Here is a 26,404-nt window from a genome sequence, read left to right on the forward strand (position 1 = left end):
AGAAATCGAAAACAATCCCACGTTCATTTTCGACCTCAAATTTAATTTGAAGATAATTTCAAAATTCTCACACTTGATGTCGTCTGAAATAGACAGATCAAGCAATGTTATAAGTCAAAGTTTTGCTTCATTAAAGTTTCAGATTTAAGATTTGATTATGGTCTCTCATAAGATAACTTGGAGAATCATACCAGAAACAGAAAATGTACTTCAAAATTTTTGTATCTTCCATATCTTACCTTCCTTATTTTACCATGTCTCTAATAGAAGCCACTTTTCACGTGTTTCAAACTCAATCATCTTGGTTCCTATAAAAGATAATTTCCAAAATCTGTAAACTGATATTGGTGATATTATGATAAACATTTGTTCAGTTGATAAATTTTTTATATCTCTCATAGCAACCGAGAGAATTATACTCAAAGTGCACGTTCAAGGTGGGCTCCTTTTAGTGAAAATACGCATACTATTTCAAACAAGCTGGTCGGAAAACGCGCCCCAGTGAACGTGAAAAATCACTGCGCAACGTAAAAATTTCGTTGGCTGAAGATCAAACTTTGCGTTGATTGAAATTAATTAGGTCAAACCACGTCAACTTTGAAATTATTAAATTTCGTCAGGCCTAAACGTTTTCTGGGGCGCGATTTTCGACCCGTTGCTTTGAAATACCGTGAATACGGTATATTTGAGCTTCTTCAAACTAATTGTTGAATTTCAGCTAGAACGTTGAACTTAAAATTGTTTAAAACTCCAAATGTCGACCTAATCAATTAGCCTGTTATCTTTCATGATTTCTGTCAGCAAAAGTTATATTTAAACCTCACATCTTCAATAAAAAACACACCATTTTGTGCTTTGCCTTCATTCATTCATACCCGTGTTTCCAATTGAAACTGGTGTGTATGTATGCACATAGTTTACGTCCAAAAACGAACAAAAGGGATAGAAGAGACACGGTTATTATTTATTCAAATCTTCCACCAAGGTAGTTTTTGCTGCCATTCACATCACTTGTTTCTTTTTGTTCTTTCTCCCATTGGTAGAACTTTTTCTAAATTTTTCCTGGGAAACCCATTCTGGAACTTTTTGTTTCAAATCAATCTTTCTTCATTTGTTGAACCTACCCAAGTCCATTTTGTGACCATTATGCTATAGATCAGGTGCATTTATCACTGTCTAGATGTGACCCACGAGGGAAAACAGTTCTTTCGATCTCATGGTTAAAACAAGGTATCCCTATATTTATTTCACACCTTTTCTCTTTTTGGTACTGTTATCTCTAGAGCGTTGACCAAACATTCAATCGTCCATCTCGGCAAGTTGTTTCGTTCCTTTTCGTGATAATAATGATTACTCGTTAGGTGTGAGAAATATTGTGACAACTTGAAAGATTTCGAAAAAATAATTAATGATCTGATGAGATTAAATTTTCAGGATGGCATCTACTGCCACCTTGTCACTGGGACCGAACCAGGAAAATGAGGTTCAGCTTTTGCCGCCGAAAGAGGAAAAAACACTGGACAATTTTATGAAACTTGGAAAATACTGCTGGCTTATTCTGCTTTTTTCCGAGTTTATGCTCCTTTCTGGAGCAGGAAACACACTTTATATGATGTATGCTGGTTGGTTGCTCGGCTCAAATGTCCTAGAAGATCTATTGAATTTTGCAGGTGCATATCCGAAACAAGTGAGCTGCGAAGGTCCGGATATCTTCATCAAAGACATTTGCTCATCCAGTTATGATTTTCATAATCCTCCAAATTGTACAATCACATCAAAGTATGATTTCTATTCCATTAATGTGGATGTAAGGATTGAATTGTCAGAATGTCAGAATTTTAATTTTTCTTTCTTTCAGTTTGGTCATTTTTGCGGAGAAGGTGCCTGGGTGAAAACCAGTATTTCTGTACAAATGGTTGGAGTCTTGATAGGATCAGTTACATCGGGCGCTCTTGCAGACCGATACGGACGGTTGAAGGTGGGCGTTGGTGAATGAATGGAAAAAGAAAAGGAAGAAAGTTCCGAGATGTTACATGACTTTTAACAATTTCTTCTCCATAAGGGCGTTGTCAAGTAGTTTGGAAAACGTAAAATAGAGTAACGAGGTGCAGAAAAAAGTTGGAGACTTGCTGGTTTTGAATGATGAAGGGATCCACTCGGACGTACAGTATCGGTCAATTCGATATACAAAAAACCAATGTTTCAGTTGATTTTAACCATGTTCAAGAGACTGGAAATTCCTAGTTTTTCAGCTGTTCGCCGATTTCTGAAGGATAAACTTTTTGGCCCGTTTTTGTACTGAAAACGTGAAAAATCTGGTGTTTTTCAGAAATCGACCAATATCTGAAAAACTAGGAATTTTCAAAACACTCTGTGAATTCGAAGTTTTCAATCTATTCAGGTCTTTTTTACACTCTCCAAAAACTTAAAAGTGATTGGAAACTTTACAGCCGAACTCCACACTCCTGAAAATGGTCAAAGCGGGCGAAAATCAACTGAAAAATACTTAATTGAACATCTCATTGATTGGTACTACAAATAATACAAGCGATTCCAACCCATTTTCCAGGTTCTCTCAGTTTGCTTCTTCATGGTTTCATCGCTCAGCATAGTCAACACATTTGCCAAGGACCTCATCTACTTCACCATTGTTCGAACTCTCCTATCCGTGTTCAAAGGAGGATTACTCAGCACATATGGAGTCTACAAAATGGAGCATGTGCCACGCCAGCATCGTTTTTGGATAGCAACCATGATCAGTTGGGCACCAAACTACATGCTCTTGAGTTTAGTGGCATATCTATGTCCTGACTGGGTCACTTATCAATATGCTATTTTTGCACTATCTATGCCTGGAGCGATAGTTTTCTTATTCGTTCAAGAATCGCCGCGATGGTTGATTCAAGCCGGTAGAATTGAGGAGGCTCGTGGAGTTCTGAAAAGAATAATGGATGTTGATGGAAACAAATGTGAACATTCTTGGTCGGAAATTGAGGAGATGTTACGGACGGAACGAAAAAGACAAGAGGAACAAACCGAGAAACGGAAAAACTACGACTTCCGCCACTTATTCTGGAACAAATATATGGCATCTGTCACAATGATTATGTGGTTAGGAATGTTTTCCACATCATTCACAAACTATGGATTCGTATTCAATATCGAAAAGCTATCCGGTTCTTTGTATATAAATGCATTGCTCATGGGATCGCTCCGTTGGCTGCTCAATATTGTATTCGGTTTGGCTGACTTGAAATTTAAGTCATTGGGAAGAAAACATATTCATTTGATCTCAAAACTCACAATTTCACTTTGTGTGTTTTCCATATTCATGACGTATTATTTGGGTGAGTAGAACATTGATTCCAGTTTGAAACTTTTTTTGTTTTTCAGAAAAAGACGAAGAGTACTCTATGATCATCCGAGTTGCCACGCTAGTTGCAACAGCCACAGCTTCTCAAGTATTCATCACTAAATCAATGGTTCTTATGGAGTTCTATCCAACAGTTGTCCGCAATACTGCAGTATCTTTCAAATCCACTGCAAGTCGAATTGGAACGATTCTAGGACCACAACTGTTCATTTTGGTAGCAGCTTTTTTGACGATCTAAATAACTAACAAATACTTTTAGTGCCCGTACAAAAGTCTGCCGTATGCAGTTCTGACCGGAATGTGCTTATTCGATGCGATTGCGTTCCAAATTCAACTACCAGAAACCAAAGGAAAACCATTGCCTGAAACAATGCCGGAAAGACAGAAAAATGGAAGAACCGCATTACCAACTAATGATCCTGAACAGTAGAGACCGAGTAGTTGTTTTCCTGTACATATCATTTTCTTGTATTTTAATACATCAATAAGAATTCGGATAGTTCAAACTATATGCCTCAAATTCGGTCTTTACTCGGATGCATGGCGTGATTTCTTTTGTTTCTTCGAGTTTGGTTTTTGAAAATTGTCCAAAAAAAGATAAAACCTGTTCTTGGGAATAGTTTTGTTTTCAACAAACCTATCTTTAACGGATTTGATATGGGTACTTTTGTTGCTAACGAGACGCAGAAAAAAGTAATTAAGAATGATGGACAAGTGACAGATATCATCAAATTGTGTAATACGAGTATAACGGAAGTTATGGGGGAACTAGATAATTAAATAGTGAACCGGGGGATCCGAGACACTAGTTTCAAGAGGAATAAAGGTTTATGATAGGGTTTGAAACCAAATCTAAAAGTGATCAAGAGCTCTGAACGCCTGGCTCCTAATACCACAAGGGCCCCTCACGTGAAGTGCTCCCCTAGAGACCCCACGAAAAATAGAAGATCCCTCTCTAACTGAAAGGAAGATAAAACTATATACAATAATATAGGTATTACAATAATATAGGTGTAATATAGGTATTTTTGTTTTGTTAAAAAGAAATGTTTGATCAACGCACTTGGGTCCGAGGCGACGGGTCTGAAATCGCGCCCCAGTAAACGTGAGATTTTAGAAAAAAAAGAAACGCGTTGTGTTGTCATTTTTCCCCATTGTCCTGAAGCTTCTGAAAACTTTGGATTATGTTAGAGGAGAACATTTTGGAAATCTCACTTTGGTATTATCAGTTTAGAATTGGAGCTAGAGTTAAACTCTAGATAATCCTTTTCAGTTGTGTTTTTGAATTGAACAATTTCGAATTTTTCAGTATTCAATTTCAGTGACTGATTCGAATCTACAGCTATCTGTAAAAATATTAGATGAAGGATGTTGAATTCAGTGCTCGAAATTTACTTTTTTCGGTTTATTATAACCCATATTATCACACATATTTTCTTGAAGTTCCACTAATGTAGCGCTGGTATTAGTACCGGGATAGTATTCCGAATCCACTTTTCACAATTTTCAGATAAAATCTGAAAGCTTTGGTTGTTTACGACTTTCACTTTACTCACTTACCAAATTTCTCATAAATCCTCCTTTGGGTTTTCCAGTGATAGCTTTGGGTTTTTCAGTGGTGGTCTCCATGTAGTCCTCCACAAGGCTAAACTGATAAATACCAGTTCAATTAGCGCGAAGCATGAAAAAATACGTCAATAGCTGAAATAAAAAAATCAACAGAAGCCTATACGTCATGGCTAGCGGAACAATGAGTACGCTAAATAGAAAATCTTCAACAAATCAGATAACCTTTTTTGCTGCGAAATAAGATTTGTATCGGTCAGAAGGAATGAGAGAATAAAAAAAAACGCCGACGGATTTTGTTGAGGTGGGATGCTCAGAAAAACAAATAAGTCTTCAGGAACAGAGAGAATGGCGGCAAAATACAAAACGACGAGAAGGGAGTTTCCTGACATGACTGATTGTGAGATTATTTTCCAGGTGGTTTCCAAATCTCTGGGGCTATTTAGTAATCTGTGATTCACTAGCGCTTTCTGTTTCTGATCCGACTATTGAAGTTTTCAATCACTCTTTATTTGACTTCCCGAACTAGAATCGCACTTCCAGCTTTTACTGTCGGATCCCTTGAGATTGCACGCTCAAAACCCTTAAAGCCTGTAATAAAAGGGCACTCCAGCTTTCAAGTTCGAGTCGATTTTCTTGGCTCCTATGATAGATATACCGTAAAACCTCTAATAGAACGACACCCGGATCGTCCACTTTGAGCCTATATATCTCATTTTCTGCAAAAGATATCAAAAAGTGGCTAACTAGTAAAATGTTGCTGATATCCTGATAAACATTTTACTAGTTAACCACTTTTTGATATCTTTCAAATGAAGTGAGATATATAGGCTCAAAGTGGATGATCTGGGTGTCGTTCTATTAGAGGTTTTACGGTAAGCTTTCAGATGTCAATAGGTGCTGCAAGGTCCATGTTAGACTTTATAAAAGGTGTGGATACTAGGAGAAACGAGAAGCTGACAATATTTCCTGTGACTGCTTGAACAACTCTGATAGCTGGTAAATTTATTTTTTTTTAATTGAAGGTTGAAAATGTTGATTTGCAGTGAGAATGTTAACCGTTTGGCACGGTTTGACCCAACGATGCTCAACATACTTTCAGTATTTTTGTGGTTTACGATTTGTTGTTTTATGTTTTTAATTCAAATATTGTTCAATTGAATTTATCAAATGAAACACAACACAATAAACTTTGATCGGTTTGATCTTCTTATCATATCTTTTATGTTGCAGATTTTTTTTAAACTTTTTTTTTGCAAAATTCCTTCATAAAGAACATTCTCATATATTGAAAACCTTGAAAGATGAGAATTTTTCTTTTTATATTCATTTTTGGCATTCCGGTCAATAGTTGGAGTTGTGGAGAAGGCAAATTCACAGAAGGTCTTGCCTGGTTAATAGCCGCTCCGTCTGACACCAACAGTAGGTTAATTGGTTTATTTCTAGAGCATTAGGACCTGATTCAGGTGTAAACAGATGTTGTGAAATCCATGACAAGAATTATGACAACTTCTGTGCCGGTGTTGGATCGATCAGTCTTCAAACTGCGGATTTTTTGTTCAATAGATGTTTGGACAATATTAATAGCAGGTAAAATAAAATATCGGTCAATAGGATACAGAAAAGCGTATTTTTCAGTTTAATGTTGACCATTTTAATCATTTTCCGGAGTACAGAGTTCGGCTGTCAAGTTTCCGATCACTTTGAAAACTTTGCATTGGCAACTAATTCGGAGTGTACAACAATTCGGGGGTACAAAGGGGTACAGAGCAATTCAGGGGTACAAAATCCTCAATTGGGGGGTACAAAATTCCGGAAAAAAGGCTTAGTTTGTACCCCTAAATTGTGGGTTTTGTACCCCTAAATCACTTTGTACCCCAAAATCTAGGAATTTTCAGAAAATTCTGATAATACAAATCTTACAATCTAAGTCTATTTTCTACCGTCTCACATTATTGAAATAATCTGAAAGTTGTCAGCCACCTCCCCACTACTATAGTGGTCAAAATTCCTAAAAATCTACTCAAAAGTATGTTTCTGTGTTTCTTATTAACTTATAATGTAAATCAAAATTTGCCGTTATTTCATTCTAATACAATTTTTTCAGGTGGGTCCGTTACGTGGTGAAACCTCTCTACAGTGCCGCAATCAATGTGAATTCCTGGTGGAAAAGAGCCACAAGAAATCCTTGCTGAAAATAAACATTTTCGATGATTCATCCTTCTAATAAACAATTTTCCGCACTTTTGTACTCCATTTGAACTTTGTCATTGGTCACTGACACACATGTGACATTAAATCACAAAAAAGTCCCAAGTTTTGTCTCAGTTTTTTTTTCAACCATCACATTTTTTGTTTTAATTTCCAAATCATTTTCAAACTTTGTATTCCCCCCAATTCAGTTTTTTTTGTTCTGCAAAATACAAAAAATCCCTCTTCCAGTAACTTTTACGATGTGTTTTATGAATTGGCGGGGTGGGGGTTGGTGGTGGCAATTCAATGACACACTCATACATTTTTACACCTGGAAGATGAGGAAAAAGAACTACTTTACGAAGAGAATCTGAACTCTCGCCGTTTTTCCTTATCTATGTTTCATTTTCGAGGATCTTCCGCTGTGTGATTAATGGGTGCATGTCAAGAAGGGATGGTTTTAAAATTAGCCCGTCCTATTTTTTTTCACCGCCTGATAAAATATTGTTGCTCTTCCCGAACATCTTCTTCTTATTAATTTTTTTCATACTTTTTCGTTATAACTAGACTTCATCGAATTGGATTTTTAGGATGAAAATCTGTGTACTGCTGCTATTGACCCACTGTGCCATTGCGGCCGAGTGGCAGTGTGGTAGTGGCCGCTTCTCGACGGCCGTCGCTTATATCCTGAGCTTGCCAGCTACGGATAGGGATTGTAAGTTATTTTTTTTCTGGCTTCATGTTCAAAGAAATCATGTTTCAGATATAAACAGTTGCTGTAAAGCTCACGATCAACAGTATGATCTCATTCAAAACAGGTCTTCATTATTAACAACACAAGAGTCGGATTACATCTTCAAGGAGTGCCTCGCACAATCAAATTTCGGGTTAGTGTTTCAATTTTAAACTTTTTAAAACCTTAAATGTTTTCCGGTATACGACCAATGTGATCCAACCGTTATATAACGCGGCGGTTCGTTTAAATAGTTGGTTTAATGATGCAATTTATTGCAAATTTTCTTCTTGCTAATCCTATTGTTTTTTATACCAAATTGTTTGATAAATGTTCTGTAGTTGTTTTTTTAACACATTGAAGTTCTCGTCGAGCCCTGTTATCAACTAACAGGCGTGTCAGAATAGATCGCGTGGTGGATTCAACATCTCCAAATGTTTAACAATGATCGGATTCGATGTTTGTCTTGAAAACACAGTTATTGTGTGATAAATCGAAGTTTTCAGACCAAAATGGAGAGCGTGACTACATTGTCAGAGCAATTCAAGAATTTTGTCTAAAATACAGTACCAATCCATCCAATGATACCGGAAGTGAGCTTTTCTTAAATATCTGCTCATGAGTCTTTTGTTCCAGAACACTCAACATGTATGAACACATATACAGTTTTCCCGAACCGGAAAATGACCCGACTTGGGCCATTTCAAGTCAGACTCGCCGTGAATTACCCAAAGTGTGCAGAAATATTTTTTCACGTGTCAGTCTTATCTGAGAATCTAAAAAATTCAAAAGTTTTCAATTCCAGGCTGGCTCATCTGTTCCTTCTCCCTCTCCGAATCGCCGTTTCCGGATTGAACCAAATCGCCAGATTTCTCCTGATCTAATGAGTCCTGAATAAATGGTTTTTCTCCATCAGTACTCTTCTTTTCCAGTTTTAATTCATTCAAGTTTTTTGTATGCACAAAAAATACTTTTTTTGGCACAAGAAATGTTGGTGGGGCGGGATGATTTGATTTTTGGATCAATAATACTACTTCTACTGAACGCATCGGCTCAAAAAAGTATATGTTTGGAATAGACAAAGTGAAGCTGAGTGAGAGAGAGAGAGAGAGATTGGGGCCTTTAAATACAATCAAAAACAGATATTAGTCATCAAGGGTGACGTCACGGAAGAGTTGTCCCATCGACTCATTGTGGAAGATGCGACGGATGGCTTCGCAGATCATCAGCGAGACATCGACGGTCTTGATCTTGTGGCATCTCATCTTTTGGAGGTCGTGTGGCACGGTGTTGGTCACGATGACCTGGAACAATGTTGGCTTTCGTTTCCGAATCGTTTCGGGGGAGAAACTAGGAACAACTGCTCGGCGGACCCCAAACCATATATCAAAAATCCAAAATAAAAGACTCACCTCTGTGATCGGGGAGGCTTCGAGAAGAGCGGGGGCATCGGATGAGAGAACTCCGTGGGTTGCAATCACATAGATTTTGTAGGCTCCGCGAGCCTTGAGCACTTCAGCGGCAGCAACGAAGGATTGGGCGTCATCAATAATGTCATCCTGAAAAAATTGATTAATAAGATCGGCAAGAATCTGAAGGCATAGCCATTTTGAACTCGTAATGAACTTTTTGTCAGAGAGGCAGGCATTTACTAATAAAAGCCCACCCAAACTCAATTTTGAGCTCAATTATCTTTGTTCTTAAAAAAGATATCAACAACTTGTCAACAAATGAATTATTCATCCTAAATCCACCAATATTTTATCAATTGACAAATGTTTGATATCTTTCATAGGAACCAAAATATTTGAGCTCAAAGTTGATTGTTTGGGTGAGCTTCCAATAAAGGAAATAACGACGCTCCAAGGAAACTCATGAAACTATTTCAAATTCCCAAAATACGGGTGCTTTTCTAATACAGACAGCCAGTATATATTTTTAAGATTTCGATAGGATTTTATAAATGTCCTCACCATTATAATGCTCTAAGGTACTTCCGGAAAACGTTAAAAGGCTATTCAGAGGCCCATTCAGAGATTCAGATCTTATTTAGAGACATCCATCCATTCAAATGTTTTTTGGAGAGTCTTAACAAAAATTGGGTACATTCTTCTCCAAGGATCATGGAAATCTTTGGATTGCAAGTGTAAGTTGCGTTCGCAATCTAGGGGTCAATTTTTTTAAAAGCACCTAGGGTTCTTAGAAGCAAGGCTGACGGCCGCATGATTATTGTATTCATAGGTTTTGATTATTGTATCCATGGGTTACGGCAGATGATACTCATGGGCAGGGTACGTCGACCTAGTGCTTTCTGACCTCGTACTTTCTAGTGCTTTCCCTAGTGCTTTCTGGGTTGCTGAGCGTATGTTCAAAAGAACGGACTGATGAGTCCACGGCAATCTACCCACCGTGGCTGCACAATTCTTCGAAATTTCGTTCTAAACTGAAATACTCACCACCATGATAGCAATACGTCCTCCAACATCACCGACCACCGTGAGTGGTGGCTTCTGCTTCGACTCCTGAGCTGGCAAGAAATCGTACGAAGTGACATTCGGTGGTGGCGATTGTCGTCCATCCTCAAGACCTGACTCCTCCTCGTCCTTTTGCTCTCCGTGAATCACAGCCACACCTGAATCACCCGAATCAGTTTCAACAGAAAAAGCCGCCCAACAGACATAAATGGTATGCTTATGCTCTTTTTCAGTGTGAATATGTATGGACAAACGAGACAAGACAGGAAAGGGGAACTAGCGAATAAAGAGAGCGCAATAGAAGTTGTTGGGTTTCAGAAGACGGAAAAGAAGTAGAAAAAATTAAATTAGAAGAGAGAAAAGTGCGAGTGTGAGTCGTCCCAGACAACATTCAACACGTATTATTAATTAAGAGTCAGCTACTGAAATTAAAAAGAGAAACTGATAAACATAGTTCAAAATCGTTCAATATATATATATATATGTGTGTGTGTGTGTGTGTGTGTGTGTGTGTGTGTGTGTGTGTGTGTGTGTGTGTGTGTGTGTGTGTGTGTGTGTGTGTGTGTGTGTGTGTGTGTGTGTGTGTGTGTGTGTGTGTGTGTGTGTGTGTGTGTGTGTGTGTGTGTGTTTGGGTGTGTGGTTACGACTCAAAAATGGATTTGTTGTCTGTAAACTCGCCCAAACCAGTGTGTGGACGGGATGGGAAAGGGGATGTCAAGACTCTCACTCTCTTAATTTTATAACTCACATCCTGCAAAGAGATGATTGAGCTATACGGGAGATATTGAATAAAACTAATCTAAGAAAAAAAACTTGGGAAGGGGTTTTTACCAAGGCGAAGGCGATCCGCGTAGGACGTGGCTTTGTTCATGACTCCTGGAGACTTGGCGACGATGATGGCATTCTTGTAATCCGGGATCTGGAATTATATTGCGATTATGAAATCAAGATTACTGTACGTCTTTACATTTGTCTTGATGTGTTGAAGGAAGAATGGCGAGGCACGGAGATTGTCCACTGGGCACGAGAAGAATCCCTGAATCTCCTTTTTGTACAAATCCAACGACACCAAGCGGCTGGCACCTGAAATCAAAACACATTATTATTGTTATTGTTTTTTCTGCTTCTTTATCTACAGAAGCCAGACTAATTACCGGTACTACAGATTTTTTTGTTTTCAGTCCCCCAAATTTCCTAGTTTTGGCTCCAAACCCAAAACAGACACAGCACGGCTCATTGACGTCGTATTTGCTCAAGCGTTTTGCGGAGAAGAGTTTTTTTTTGGCTGGCAAAAGCTTTTACGACGTCAAAATGAAAAAAGAGTATCCGTGACACACCAAAAGTCTGCACTTAAGATGAATCATGTTTCACAGAGGACATCTTGGAAGTTTAGTGAAAAGATAGGAAGGATATGTTGGTTGCAGAAGTTTAAGAAAATAGACGAGCAATGTTTGAAAAGTGTAGCTACGAGATCGTAAGATGGTCTTTTAATATTAAGGCAGAACTTCAGTGACAACAGAAGTCAAGGAGTCAATTTTAACTAGAAGAAGAGCATCCATCGACTGAAATCAAAACCACCTGTTGAACCAGCTTCCATATGGTAGACATCAACTTCACCAAGTCATTCTATTCAAGAATTCAGTGCGAAAATTACGAGCGCATCTCGAAGCATCTCTGGGTAAATTCGTCGGGTTACGGTAGATGAAGAATAATTTCTTATGTCACTAGATGAAGCAGATCCGTCGGCAGTCAGACTACAAACTCTTCTCCAATAAAATCTTCTGCGAATTCTAGAATAGATTAGGTATTACACCTAGTCACAGATACTATATAAGACGAATTTAAGATAGTACGAGTATATGCAAGGGATAGAGCATTTGCAAGCTCAGAAGTTTAATCTGAGCTCCGTGGAACAAGCATGTCTGCATCAGACGTCGATGGTTTTAATCGGCAAGTTTTGATTTGAAATCTTCCACGCGGAGCGAGTAGACCTTTGTTTTTTTTAAACTCTGAGTCGTGGAAATCTGGTTAGGTTGCTTTTGCAACAAGTATGTTACGCCAACTTTGTAGCCTATGTGGGCTTTTATAGGACATCCTAATTAGTCCACGAAGTCTCCCTATGGCTTGAGTCTCGTCTAACTGAGGCTTCAATTTCGTTAGCCTTGCCACAAGTGACACCTTGAAATATACCACCCATCATGAAGGATTTTCATAATTCCGAACTCCCCAATTCACTTCGTCGACCAGAACCCATGACCACTCCTTACCAGCTTTGCAGATCATCTCAGCGACAAGTTTCATCGCGATAGACGAGCGGCGAAGCATTCTGCACTGTTTGGAGTACGGCAAGTAGGGCATGATGACGGTAATAGTCTTCGACATGGAGGTCTTGCAAGCATAAATGAGCACGAGAAGCTCCATGACGTCGTTGTTGACGTTCCTGAAAAAAAGTAAAGTTTTCCATATTTGTCGACAAATGATTTATCAGCGCTACTGAGATAGCAATCGACTGATTTGTGTGATTTGATAAAGAAAACACACTTTGACCCGCTTTGAAGAATGAATACATGTTTGCCACGGACAGACTGCTTGATGTCGACGGAAGTTTCTGAGGGAGAACATTTTAGTTTTGAAGTTTTATGATCAAAATCTAACCTCTGTTAGTCTTATTGTAGACCGTGGCCTCTCCAAGACGAATCTCGAGTCGTTCCGACACCATTTTGGCCAACTCCGGATGTGAGTTTCCGGTAAGAAGCACCATTCCGGAGCTTGCATCTGCACGCACCGGCATTTTTTGGCTGAAATATAGATTTTTGAAGTTTTTAGGAAGAAAAGCTTGTTGGCAAGGCAACGGGAAGGAAATAACACGTGGATTAGAGCACTGAGAGACGCAGAGAAAGTGCAAGAGCGCTCCGAGGGGATTTCAAGGGAAAATTATTATAATTTATATGATGAAGGGTCAAAAGCATTGTAGAGACGAAAACTAAAAATAAGAGCGATGGTTGTTGCCGGGGCAGACAAAAACCGATACTACTAACGTTGATAAGAAAAAATCTAATCGCTGGAAATAATCAACTCAAATTGTGGTCTTCTTACTTTTTTTTCAACGAAAAAAAAACAGGCGATCGATTGATTAAATCGTACTGTTGAAGCGGAAGATTGTTTTTCACGTTTTAGCAAAAGAAAAACTTGCGACTGGCCCATCGCCTCTGCCAAGAGAGTAAGACAGACAACAAGACATTAACTGCGGTCGCTGCGACTATCGAAAACAATCAAAATAATGCGTTTTTGTTGAAAAAAGCCTTTTGTACAGTTTTCGATGGGATTTCCATCAAAAAATGTGGTTTGACAGGGCAAGAGGAGAGAGGAAAAAGTGAAAAAAACAATAAATTATGACCAGAGGGTCCGGCGTGTGCACGCGCACACATTATGCACATACACTCCGCGGTCCGCAAACGCCACAGTTTACGACACTTCCCCGGTTGCCCTGTGTGTGTTGCGTGGTCCGCTAGACATATAGAAGGGGCGATAGTACGTGTGTGTAGTAATGTAGGTCAACCAAACAATAAGACCAATAATATGGTCCGCGGGAAAAAGGGGTTTATAGGGTCCTTGATGTTTTTTGCCGTTTTACAGGTGTTTTTCAGGTCAATTTTTGTTTCTTCGTGAACTGTTACGCTGTTCTGAATTCAAATTCAAGAGTGGGCAAAGTTTAGGTACGGTTGAAAAATCCTTAGAGGAATATGTTTTTTATAGTTTTTAGAATTTTTTTCTGGCCTGTTTTTTTCTGATTTTTGGCGATTTTTCGGTGACTTTTCATGAATTTTCATTGTTTAATGTAATTTTTCGCGATTTTTCAAATTTTCGTTTCAAAAAACATTCAAAATCAATACAATTTGTAGAAAAACCGAAGAAAATAGTTGAAAGCAGACAGTACCGCTTAAACCGTTCAATAAATTCAACAGAAATGCATTTTTCAATGGATTTTCTGGCCAGTTTCAATTTTTTCCAAAGTCTGAAACTCGGCTGTTAAGTTACCGATAACTTTGATTAATTAAGATTGTGTAAAACAGGCGTAGATTAGGGTTTTTGCTATCATAGAACTTTTCGAAAATTCTTATATTGCCCATTTTTATTTGCCCATTTTTTTTAAAACCCTTGTTTTTTCATGTTTCCAGAACATAAACGGGTCAAAAAAGGGTTTCTCTCAAAAATCAGCTAACAGCTGATAAAGTAGAATTTTGAAAATGCAAAGTTTAATCTAGGCCTGCTTTACGCCCTCCAAAGTTTTCACATTGCTCGGAAAACTGATAGCCCAGCTCCAGGCTCCTGAAAACTTTCTGAATGACCTAAAATCAAATGAAAAACACGTTGTTTCATATCTTATTGAACGATACTCTATATGAAAAATTATTGCTTCTTTAAGCCTTTTGCTAGCAGACCTCATCTTCGCAGACCATTAAGTTTTTGGGAGCCTTTGAACGCGCCTAAAAATCAAACTAGACTAATATCACAAGATATTTTTCGATTCAAAATTGTACAAACTACACATATTCAAAACCAAAAATAGGACGAATTGTAGTTTTTATTTTTCTTTATTTTTTTCTATTCAAAAAAATGTATGTTCGATTTATCTAAACGAAAATATGTGACAAAGCAGACAGACATGGAGAGCGGTTTATGGAATAAAATAGAGTTTTGATTACCGGGGAGAGTATCAAGGAGACAAAAAAAAAACGGAAAAAGAGATCATTTAGTATTCAAAAGTTGAGATTGAAAACGTGCTCCGGGACAAGTGTCAGTGTGAAACTTCCGCTTATCGCCGACTCCATCGTCTTTCTATATGCAAGAGAAAAATCGAGTTCGACTTCTTTCACGTCGTTGAGTTGTTGAATGCAGAGGAGAAGGTTGCTGGTGACTTGCTGTCCGAAGATGTTGAAGCCAGGCAGCTCGCTGACAGCGTCTTGCAAGCGAATGATGACGTTCTGAGAAAAATAGGTTAAAATGAACTTTTCTAAAAATTTACCTTGTCATTAGTAGTCATGCTCAATTGCACATTCTTCATGACAAAGTTATTATGGTTTTGGATCACTATCACATAGGAGTGGATGTTGCTAACAGTCATGTCGGATTGGCAGTAGTAGAGAAGGATTCGGACACCTTTGCTATCCAAGATCTGGACTGGGAGACGGTTTCCTGGAACAAATCGTTAAAATTTTTCCGATTCTCATTCATAATAAAAAGTATTACTCATGATAATGGAACTGGGATTCATGAACACCTTCTCCGGAATTACTTTTGGCGACAAACTAGTTGGCTCCGGTGACAATGGTGGGACCAAAACTTCCAATGCATCTAGAGTGATAGTCGTGGTGTTTGGTTTTAGCTCATTGAGAGTTGGAGGTTTTGGAGCTCTAAAATTTCAAAATATGATTTTTTTTGCACCTGCGTCCCTCACTCTGGCAATCGTTTCCCAGCCAGAAAATCAGTCTCGAAAATCGAGTCCCCACTAGCACGGGGGCTCGACGAGCTATTGCGATTTGAGACTGGAGTCATTTGTTGAACGGGAATGATCTGAAATGTTGTTTTGCTCTCTTTTGCTCCTTTGGGAAAAGTTTCCAGAAAACAAACCTTTGGCTCCTCCACAAACTCTGACTCAATCATGTTGTTGAGAAGACTCCCTTCCTGAAATAAAACATTTCATGACTACAGTACCGGTCATAAAGATATATAAAAACATATTCATCAGTTCATTCAGCCATTTTTATCATTTTTGAAAGTCTGAAACTCGGCTCTCAGGAACTCGGATCACTTTGAAAATTTTGAAGAGTGTATAACGGATCTAGATTGGAAACTATGCATTCATATACTTTTTTAAAGAATTCCCAAACTGCAGTTATTTTCCATTTACTGAAAAACACCCCGTTTTGGTCAGTTTTTGCACTAAAAACGTGAAAAAAGAGGTGTCTTTCAAAAATCGGTCAATAGGTGAAAAACTAGGAAATTTCAGAAAATTATGTGAATACAAAATTTTCAATCTAGGTTTGTTTCACACTTTCTCTCCTGAAAACTGTTCAAATAGCGAAAAATCAACTGAAACATATGTTTTTGTAGTTTTTATTGAACGATACTGTAGGTTTGAAAAAATATAAATTTATTACCAAATCACGTGGATCACAAAATCCGTTCCTCGGTCCCGTCTTACTGGTTGGCGAGTTGAAGACTAGCAATTCTTGGTTTTCCGGCTCCACTGTAATTAACAAAAATTTGAAGGAAAACCAGTTATTCCCCTATCTCTCCTCTTCTCTCCTCTTCTCTCAAAACTTTCTATAATAGAATTTTCAATAAAAATGAGATAAAAAGAGAAGGAATCATGACGGGGAAGGATCACACGGGTGAAGTGGCCAAGTAAAAAAAGTCAAGTAAACTCACAATGGACTCTTTCTGCTGCCGGGGCTCGATTGCCACCCCTTGGAAGGTCCCTCTCTGGAAGTGCCTTGTTGATGTGGTCGTTAATATTTAAAACTTCTTCCAGGCAAGGATCATTGTTCTCGGCAAGCTCGTTGGCATACGCGTAAATTTTTGTTTGAAGTTGATCGAGCTCGTCAGTGAGTCTCTGGAAAAAGGGGCGGAGTAGAATAGAGAAGTTTGGAAAAAATGGGCAAAGGGGAGAAGGAGGAAAGGACCCTACCTGAAGAGTACGTTCAGCATCAGGTGTAAAACTGCCTAATCCAATCGTCTCGGCGGCCTTGTCAAGTTTCAAGTGCTCCATTTGCTGGCACAAGTGGACTGCGTGATCGAGAGTCTTTCGTCGCTCATGGATTTTGAGCACTTTGTGTTCTTCCTGGAATTTGAAAAAAAATGCAAGAGAATGTGAATGACTACTAGACGAATCTCTAAAATCCGAATTTATATATTACTGTACTGTCACGTCATTATACGAGTTCCAGGCACTTTATTATTTACGGGTCAGGGAGTTTGAAAAATACTCAATTACAGGGATTAAGAGTGGTCAATTCGAATTTATGGATTACTGTACTTTCAACATTTTAAGAGAAACTGGTTTTTTGCGCCTATGTTCCAAACATCCTACTTTTTTGGGTTTCAAGGAACTTCAAACGTATTCGATAACAAGGATCAAGTAATGTTTTCCCAGCTTTCTGTGATGATTCACAATATACGATTTGAAATTTCTGTATTTCTGAGCAATGGAATACCAGGGGATTACTGTAGTACCATACTGGAATCTAGTGTTTTCTGCTTTGAAGATCCTCAAACATATCATTGGACAGTCACTTACACTCTCCACGAGACTTTTGATCAGATTGTTCGCTGTCTGTAGATCCTCTGGACGGTTGCTGTTCAACAAAGACTTCAACAAAATTGCTTGCTCCTCATTAGCAAACACTGACGCACGTGCAGGTGGAACTGAAACTCACATATTTTTGTATATAATGTCCCTCACAAATTGTAGTCCTCCTACAGCTATGTAGCCCTATTTGGATTATCCCTTTTTTATCAATATCACAAGTCATCTCCTGACTTACTGGCAAACACTGGAACTTCGGTCTCTTTCACCTGCGGATCCTCGGTGATAATCTTGCTGGCTTTCAATGACTCATAAACCTGCTTGTACTTCTCTATGTGCTTAATGGATAGCTGCCAGATGAACAACAATTTGATTATTTCCGTTTTCAGCGCGTCACTTGTAAATTTCCCATTGTATTTGGGAGCAATCAGTCTGACAAGCTCGTTTAGGAATTTGTAACGACCACATCGCTCATGAACCTTCTCTCCACCATTTCGCACCAAATAGTCGAGAGCCTACAAGTTATTCATGAATTCCCGATTTGTTTCAATGCTCTTACATGGATCGTAAGCATCGCTTCCTCTTGGCAAGGGCTCGATAGTTTGTGCGAAAACAAGTCGACGGCTAGAAGAGCACTGGCTGGCTGAAAAACAATAGGCTATCACTTAATGTGACTCTGCATTTGTAATCAGAAACATGATTTTTAATCAAATGACAAGGCTTAATGGAATTTAAAGAACTTTCTCTTAAGACTTTCTTCTGTTATTCATTTATCTTCTATTCAGAAAAACTTTGCATAATAAAAAACATATTCGAAAAGAAAAAGAACCAAACCTACTTCCTTATGAATACTCTCAATGATGAAATCAAGCGCTTTTATTCTCTCATCCTCAGTCACGAATCTGTCTGTGGCTTTGCCTGAAAGAAATCATCAATCCCACTAGACCCATTTATTGAATATGTCACTTACAAACCCAGTAGTCGATGGCACGCGTCGGTTCGACCACTTGCTCCGTCATAGCAGCGGCTCAAACGTTCAAGAGAGGCCGACAAAAAAGTAGAAGAAAGAAACTCGACGTATTCAGCCACTAAAAGCCCCACAAGAAGTAGAAGAAGGGGGGACGGGCTCAAAATGAAGCCCGGGGCTAGAATAGGAGAGAGAGAGAGAGGCGGGTGCTCCTCGTCGCTCTATCGATCTGCGTCTTGTTTCCCTCTCAACTCATCATCTTGCTCCTTGTGTCGAGCTTCATCTAGGAAAAACGGGAGCGAGCTCATGCAATGAGTGCCCCTTCTGTGCTCTCGCACACAAAAGCGAAATGGAATGTGTGTGAGACTTGACGCGTCTCTATAATTTGGGACTTTCAGGAGGAGAAGAAAAAGTTGAAGGAGACAGATGGATAGATCGAAAAACTCAATTTCGTGTTTCTCGCTCTCTTTTTCTGATGAAAAATCTGTTGATCTCTAATCTGAGAACTTATGGCAAAATGGAGGTTATTGAAAATAAGAGGGGCATGCATAGCAAATTAGAAAACTGCGGTTTAATCGCATGAATGAAACAAGGACCTCAAACATCAAGCTCAAAGATCTCAGAGAAGGTGGGAAGATCATAAGATCTACTTGGGTTGAAAATTTTGTATAAAGGGTGAATTTTTTGGGATTCGGTACACTTTACGGCGGGTAAACTGGGCCTGTCTTCTTAGAGAACAAACTCAGAAATCATGATTTTTGAGCAAAAATTTTAGATTCTCACATTTCTCAGTTTTCAATCGGTTTTCAAAATTTTAGGGAAATTAAACTGTTTATGAAAAAAAATTTTACAATTTTCGTTTTTACAGTCTGGCTGTCTGATAATCAGAAATTACAGTACCAGTTATTGAGATATACAGAACATATTTTGCAGTTAATTTTTTGACGATTTTGATCAATTTCAGAAGTCTGGAGCTCGGTGGCCTTAGCTTCCTATTATTTATAAAAATTGAAAGGTTGTAAAACAGATCTAGAATGAAAACTTTGCATTTTCATAGTTTTTTGGACATTCCTAGTTTTTAGCAATTTGCCAATTTCTGAAAGACACTTATTTTTGATTTGTTCACCCTCCAGAAGTTTCAAAGGGATTGGGAACTTGACAGCCAAGCTCCTGAAATTGAAAATGGTAAACATGGCTGCAAATCAACTGAAAATACGTGGTATTCTGACTGACCAGAACTGTATCTCACTTCCTGTAACCGATATCAAAAAATAGTCAAGTGACAAAAGTTCACCATGATATCAAAACCATTCTGCCAATCGAGCACGTTCTGATATCTTCCACAGGAACCGAGATAACATAGTCCAAAGTTCAAAGTTTGGGTGTCATTCTATTAGAGTGTCATATTTACATTTCCCGTCTCTGAATTCCCAGTCCCTGAATATTCGAACGTTTCGGTTTCATCACGTTACGTGATTGTCTCCAATCCGATCTCTTTTGCGTTTCCCCCTATCAAATTCCTCAAGCTGTGATCCCGGAAAATTTCGATATCCGAATCGAATTTAGATCGACCGTGACCCAGTTTTCGTTACGAAAGCGAAAATGAAGTTGTCGAAGAAAAACGGTTGATATCGAGACAATCTGACATAATCTTTGAGAAGCGCAAGAGGAAGGCGCAACAACACACCGACACCGTCGTCATTGGTCGGCAAGATTGGAATCACCGGTGACCTGCTTTATGTCGGAAAAAGTGACAAAAATGTGTCAGAGTGCACTTTTTGGAAGGAAGAGAATGTTGATTTCCTTGTCTAAATTCCTTTGGAGCGAATTGATACAAGTCAATACAAAGTGAGACAATGTTAGAAAGTGAAAAAAGAATTTCAGTGCCAATTTGAAGACTAAAACTACAATTCAAGAGAAATGGAAGAGATTAATCTTCATGATCTGGACTGAGTCGATTGTACTTTTTCTTGACAAAAATATAATCTTCAGAAATTGTTGTGAACAAAAATTCCACGGAGCTTAAAAATGTTTTATCTTTTGAACGAAAAGCTGCTCGCAGAATAAATTTTTTGTACTTAGAGCTGCAGTGGTGGCCAGATTGTTGTTCAGAAATTCCCGCTTCAAGAGAAAACGCTCAATGTGGGATGACTAAAAAGTATTTATCACCTGTCAGCTTGTTCTGAAAGTTCCATGGACTATAGAACAAACAAAGAAACTTATTTTTGTAATTGACAACTTTTTTGCTGAAACACTTGCTGGAGAGACATTTAATGTCAAACATAAAAAATCTAGAAATTCTAAAAATTGTCAGGGAAACTGAGAAAAAAAACAATTGTTTTACGAAGCTTATCATTTTGGCAAGTTCAAAAGTTAAGTACAGAAAAGTTGACAACTGCAAGAAATAGAGTTCTATATTCGGTTGACAGTTTCTGAAATTTTCAGAACAAACGGGCAAATTTAAAGTACTCTTTGAGACACTTAAGACTGACCATATTCAACTCAAGTTTTCTATTTTTGTGTGACGTTTCGGCTAGCACTGTATCAAATTCTATGTCTCATAGATTTTCAGTGATTTTTTGTAATCTTGTAACGAAAAACATTTGATCTTAAATACAAATTTTCAAAATTGAAATCATCTGTAGTACCGGTCAATATGATCTGCAAAAACGTATTTGTAAAACAGACCTAGATCGAAAGTTTTGCATCCACAGAACTTAGTGAAATTTGCTTTTTTTTCAGCTGTTTGCCGATTTTTGAAAGACACTCCCGTTTTTGTACTGAAAGCGTTTCAATTTTTTCAAAAAGTTGCCAGTTATTAACCCATTAGGACAGTTTTCGAAGAACTCAAAGTTTTGAGAGATTCCCAACAGTACCACCTGATCTTCTTATTTTTTAAAATTTATTTTATTATTTTTTAAATTCATGTTTTCTTCGATTTCTCAAATCTTAAAATCACAACATTTGAATATTTCAGGAAGTTTATTTTGGCAAAACAGTCAAGATCAAGATCTCCAAGGATCAACACACATGAGAAGACTGACGGAGAATTATTATTATTATTATCATCAAATTATTATTCAATTATTATTATTATTATTTTTATTATTATTACAAGTTCCGTCAAAACACGACGAAAGGATTGTTTTGCATTGAAGGCGAAAAAGTTAATTGAGGGAGTCTACCCGCCCGATGAGATGAAAGTCATAAGTCCGGAACGCTGCGGATTGTTCGCGATTTACTTTCCGGTTCCAGAGAACGTTGGAGTGTATTGACAAGCTTCATAGTCGACTGGAGAAATCATGTTGAAAGCTTTGGTCATCACGTTGATGTAGTCTGTAAAATTGACCAGTTGGCTTAACAGGTTTTTTGTTGTTTTTTGTGACTTACTGTTCTGTTGCAAGAATTCCAATACGTTCTTCATGTGAAGCTTTCTGAAGCGTTCTGGATCACGAGCGATGACAAAGACTGGATATCTGACCCATGTGGAGACAATAGCGTAGTCGTATTGCTTGTACTCGTTAAGTGGTCCCATTTTGATCACCCAGAATGGCTCGGCGTCAGCAGAGTTACTGTTGTGGAGGACAAATTGTCCGGTCTCTCCAGACTTGAATCCGTATCCGAGAGCGTATCTTGGAGATCCATTTGGATTTCCTTCTCTGTAGAACTTGAGGATGGTGAATGAAGCGGAGTAGGTGTTGTTGGTGAGGGCTCCGACTGAAATAGTTTGGTTGAAATAACAGGAATATTAGGAAAAGTGCTCGAAACTTACAGTGTGACACGGTGCAAGCCTCACGGATGACATGTGGCGAGTTGATGACCTGGAACCATCTTCCCATCATTCTAGCGGTGTCAACATTCTCAGCAGTTGGGTGAACGGCTCTGAACACATCCTTGGCAATGTTCTTGGCGGTATCCTTTGGAAGAATTCTGCTGATCGAGGATCCGAGAAGGGTGTTTGCTGGTGGGATCATTTGTGGAAAAAGTTGACCAACAAGGTAATTGAAGTTGCTGAGTCCTGGGATAGTGTTGACTCCTGGGATGACTGGAGCGTCTTGTGGTCCTGGGAATCCTGGCACTGGGATTGGAGCGAGTCCGGGGATCTGTCCAGATGTGATTCCTTGTAAGTCGACACGGTTGGCATTGGCCTCTTCAATGACTTGATTGACATCGTCACTCTGAAAGTTGAAAAATATGAGAATTTTGAAATTTCAAAATCCAGAATAGTTTTCGAAAAGCCAACTTACTCCAAAGAAAGAGCTTGGCACTGGAGCGCGTCTCACATCCTTTTCATCTCTGGTGCTGAATCCAAGCTTGTCGAGGATGGACTCGGCCACCTCTCCTACCTTCACAAGAGCTTTGTCGTCAGTTCCTGGTGGTCCAACCTGAATTCTTTGATTATTTTTATATTCTTATCAAAAAACTAAAGTTACCTTTGCATTAGGGTCGATTCCTGCTGGAAGGCTGTCGAAAAATGGTGCGTCTGGTGCAGCAAGGAACACTCCGCCAAATAAGCAGCCAAGAATAACAAGCCGCTGCATCGTTAGACACTTCCAAGTGTGGTCTGAAGAAGAGGGCTTCTCAATGGGCTGTATCGTCGCGCCGGTGTTGACCTCAAAATGTCCAGGCGTCGTCCCTTTCACTCTCGTTACGTGTGCCCAATTTTCGCTTCTCCTCCGTCTCTTCCCGAAGATTCACTGGACTGTATCCGCGCGAATCATTGCGACGGTCACCCTCTACTTTCACTTGACCGAAATTTCGGCTTTTCTCTGTTTCTCACTTCCTAGTGGATTACAATTGAAACTGTCACCGATACTTCTTAGAAATTGGAGCGAAGAAGATGGATGAGGCTGATATAACATTGTTCCAGATTTCAATGACCTAATTAAAGTGGTGATGAGTAATTTTGAAGATATGCGAGGACTGATTGGATGACCTATCTGCAAAAATTGGAAAAGAGACAGCCACTACCATCTTATGTGACATTGGAAGTTTTAAAAAATTTTAGAGGTCATATTAGATTGAGAAAGTTCATAATAATCAAAAGTACAGATTTCAGAATCGTCCGGATCCAAAATTTTGGTACAAACCGCGAAAAACTTTCAGGAGCCTTGAATAGTTGTGCTGCGCTGTTTTAAAAGATTTTTAAGAATTAAAATGTGAATTTTTTTGAATTGCAAAAGTCAATTTTTTGATTTAAAAATTTTTTTAATCAGTGAAAATTTATTAAAATTACTCAAATCAATAAGAAACATCATAATCGCTATAATAATTGATTGAAAATTGAAAGACAATTTTAACAAAATGAAAGAATAATGTAGCAAAAATAGAAAAGTCGGATCTCAATATCCTTATATACAGAAGACGAATGCACAAGCCCATGGCCAGAGTTTTTGATTTGTTCTAGCGAACAAAACACTGAAAAGAAACTTTGGAAAAAAATTAACTACGGTAATCACCCGAGCGATTCAAAGAGAAGAGGGGAAAAATGAGAACGGGGGATTTTGAGGGGTAGAGAAATTATTAAGGGAAACTATCAAAATTATTAAAGAAAACGAGAAAAAGGAATTATCTTCCTTGGTTGTAGAACAAGTGTGGTGGGAAGATGCACATGGTGTTGTCGACTGGAGCAACAATGTTCAACAAGCGAGTGATGCCGTTGACGACACCGCTCTTGTCCAGGAACTCGTTGACAGTTGGCTCATACTTCTGAAAATTAGGTATTTCGTGTAAAGTAGGCAAATCGAAAGTTCTTACCTGCTTGAAAATGCTGGTATCTCTAGCAAACACATAAACTGGATAGTTGCAGTTGGTGGACATGACAACATACTCATACTCTCCTTGATGGTTCAATGGTCCAACGCTAAGAATGTGAACTGTGACATCATCCTTGTTAGAATTAGTTCTGAAGATGAGCTCTCCCTTTCCTTTGACCAAAGCGTATCCGGAGGAAATGATTGGCTTTCCGTATGGAGTTCCGTCGGTGGTGTACTCATAGACATCGATGATGGATCCTGTTTCCTCTCCATTGTCGCTCAACTTCTTGTAAGACACCATACTGCATGGTCCGGTGGAGACTGGTGGGGAATAGATGACTTGGTACCATTGTCCCATTAGTGGGTCCAACTCGAATTCAACTGGGTTTGGCTTTTGGGTGCAGAGTGGGGAGGATGGCTTGATGATCAAGTCTTGGATCATTTCCAAGTTGCTGCTGATAGCGGCAGACTGGGCTGGAGTGAGAACGATGGAACCGTTACCCTTGTCAACCATGGTTTCGTTGGACTGTAAATACATTTTGTGGTTGAAAAGCAATAATTGAAACTTTTGTACCTCAAGAGATCCACTGGAGAGAGTCTTGTAGAGCAAATCGGTGAGAATGTTGCTTCCTGGCTTTGGAAGTGGGCTGTTCTCTCCTCCGAGAAGGTTCGACACGGCTTTTCCGATAGAGTTCTTCTGGTCAGCAGCAGCGGCAGCTGGTCCGGCTCCTGCCTTGGCTGGTGCCTCCTTAGCCTTCTTTCCTCCGAGCTTGATAAGGTTGAAGATGGTTCCGATGAGTCCTCCTCCAGAAGAGTTAGAATCGTCGGAGAGGCCTCCATACTGAAAATATAACATAGAATTTTAGAAAAGCTTTTCTAGGGATACCTCTTCAGCGTTTACATCATCAGACTTCTCGTCAATCGAGTGGGAGACTTCGGAGACAGATGCTGGCGAGCGACGGATGTCCGAGGTTGGAAGAAATCCTCCCTCTGGAACTGATGGGGCGGTTTCAATGACTGGCATTCCAATGGCATCATGCTGAACAGCGACGGTCTTGACTGGTTCAAGACGCTCGGTTGGTGGCTTTGGAAGTTTTGGGAACACCTGAAGAATTATTGGAAATCAGAAAATAAAAGTTCGCTCACATTTGGAATTCCAGCAATTGAGCTCTTTCCATCTCCTGATCCTTCAACTTCTGGGGTGTCGTCCTGCTTGTTGGATGGTGATCTACGAATGTCTCCAAAGGATGTAAGAGCTTTGTTGTTGTTCAACAAAGAGAATCCAGATCCGAATCCTGGTGGAAGAGCCTGTCCTGGTGGGGTTTCTGGAGCAGTGAAGAAGGACTCCAAAGTTCTCTCGAGCTTGGAAACAACATGTTGTGGTTGGTTTCCGGCTTGGACTGGCACTTGTGGAGCTCCAATCTCGAACGTCTTCTCTGGGAAGAGACCTCCTGGACGTGGGCCTAGCAGAGAGTCAACCAGTTCGCGAGCATGTCCATCCAACTCAAAATAGTTGGAGAACTCTGGCGGTACAGTTGGCTTTGGGGCATAACGAGCGGCTGAGGGGAGAGCAAAGGCGTCGAGTTGGGCGCTGACGAAGCCCACGAGGCAGACCGAAAGGATGCCTGTCGCGAGCATTCTCAGTGGATCGAATGAATAAAAGTGTGTGGATTGGATGTTGTAAGAAGGTGTGTCTCTTGGAATGAACCAGGGTCACTAGTCTCTCCTGTCTGTTTTCGCTTCTTCTTCTCGTTTTGTCCAACCTCCTTTTGCCGGTTTTCTCTCTGTGTTCTCTTGTTCTCTCACCTCTTCGAGTTTATCTTCCTAAATCTTCCTGACGGCCGGCCTCGTTTCTTTTTCCGTGGATTTTTCCGTGGATTTCCCCGTGGATTGTACTGCCTTGCTGCAAACAGAGAAAGAAAGAGACATTGTTTTTGATATGGTACACATGCACGGTCGGATACAAGAAGAAAATTGAAAGTTTCTTCCGTTTTAATGACCTCTATCAACAGTCATCTTCAACGGAACAAATT

At 39.2% G+C, this 26,404-nt stretch overlaps 7 protein-coding genes across 7 annotated transcripts; 2 read left to right on the forward strand and 5 right to left on the reverse strand.

Annotated features, from left to right (window-relative positions):
* Nucleotides 1-1,435: 1,435 nt before the first annotated feature.
* CBG17501 lies at nt 1,436-3,803 on the forward strand (the record flags this gene model as incomplete). Its single annotated transcript, XM_045239197.1, has 5 exons — nt 1,436-1,807; nt 1,859-1,978; nt 2,570-3,347; nt 3,394-3,587; nt 3,633-3,803. The coding sequence occupies 5 exons, from the start codon at nt 1,436-1,438 to the stop codon at nt 3,801-3,803; spliced, it is 1,635 nt and encodes a 544-aa protein (XP_045096222.1).
* Nucleotides 3,804-4,584: 781 nt separating this feature from the next.
* Nucleotides 4,585-5,002, reverse strand: CBG27547 (the record flags this gene model as incomplete). Its single annotated transcript, XM_045239198.1, has 2 exons — nt 4,585-4,719; nt 4,934-5,002. The coding sequence occupies 2 exons, from the start codon at nt 5,000-5,002 to the stop codon at nt 4,585-4,587; spliced, it is 204 nt and encodes a 67-aa protein (XP_045100000.1).
* A 2,721-nt stretch (nt 5,003-7,723) lies between these two features.
* Nucleotides 7,724-8,637, forward strand: CBG17503 (the record flags this gene model as incomplete). The annotated part of the gene is made up of 3 exons (XM_045239199.1): nt 7,724-7,847; nt 7,896-8,019; nt 8,502-8,637. The coding sequence occupies 3 exons, from the start codon at nt 7,724-7,726 to the stop codon at nt 8,635-8,637; spliced, it is 384 nt and encodes a 127-aa protein (XP_045096223.1).
* A 373-nt stretch (nt 8,638-9,010) lies between these two features.
* On the reverse strand, nt 9,011-13,130 carry CBG17504 (the record flags this gene model as incomplete). Its single annotated transcript, XM_002643996.1, has 8 exons — nt 9,011-9,169; nt 9,278-9,424; nt 10,322-10,497; nt 11,171-11,258; nt 11,307-11,422; nt 12,607-12,779; nt 12,881-12,947; nt 12,995-13,130. 8 exons carry the CDS (start codon nt 13,128-13,130, stop codon nt 9,011-9,013), a joined length of 1,062 nt encoding a protein of 353 aa, XP_002644042.1.
* A 1,969-nt stretch (nt 13,131-15,099) lies between these two features.
* Cbr-apt-9 lies at nt 15,100-18,667 on the reverse strand (the record flags this gene model as incomplete). Its single annotated transcript, XM_002643997.1, has 13 exons — nt 15,100-15,324; nt 15,366-15,535; nt 15,590-15,753; nt 15,798-15,913; nt 15,971-16,024; nt 16,501-16,589; nt 16,772-16,955; nt 17,031-17,183; nt 17,640-17,767; nt 17,887-18,163; nt 18,208-18,291; nt 18,487-18,566; nt 18,619-18,667. The coding sequence occupies 13 exons, from the start codon at nt 18,665-18,667 to the stop codon at nt 15,100-15,102; spliced, it is 1,773 nt and encodes a 590-aa protein (XP_002644043.1).
* Nucleotides 18,668-21,853: 3,186 nt separating this feature from the next.
* Cbr-lpr-4 lies at nt 21,854-23,156 on the reverse strand (the record flags this gene model as incomplete). Its single annotated transcript, XM_002643998.1, has 5 exons — nt 21,854-21,951; nt 22,006-22,332; nt 22,388-22,793; nt 22,863-23,000; nt 23,049-23,156. 5 exons carry the CDS (start codon nt 23,154-23,156, stop codon nt 21,854-21,856), a joined length of 1,077 nt encoding a protein of 358 aa, XP_002644044.1.
* Nucleotides 23,157-24,183: 1,027 nt separating this feature from the next.
* Cbr-lpr-5 lies at nt 24,184-26,009 on the reverse strand (the record flags this gene model as incomplete). The annotated part of the gene is made up of 5 exons (XM_002643999.1): nt 24,184-24,324; nt 24,373-24,897; nt 24,946-25,212; nt 25,258-25,476; nt 25,518-26,009. The coding sequence occupies 5 exons, from the start codon at nt 26,007-26,009 to the stop codon at nt 24,184-24,186; spliced, it is 1,644 nt and encodes a 547-aa protein (XP_002644045.1).
* Between the last annotated feature and the right edge of the window lie 395 nt (nt 26,010-26,404).

This window comes from Caenorhabditis briggsae (genome assembly GCF_000004555.2).
Source record: "Caenorhabditis briggsae complete genome, chrX, whole genome shotgun sequence".
In the NCBI taxonomy this organism is placed as follows: Eukaryota; Metazoa; Nematoda; class Chromadorea; order Rhabditida; family Rhabditidae; genus Caenorhabditis; species Caenorhabditis briggsae.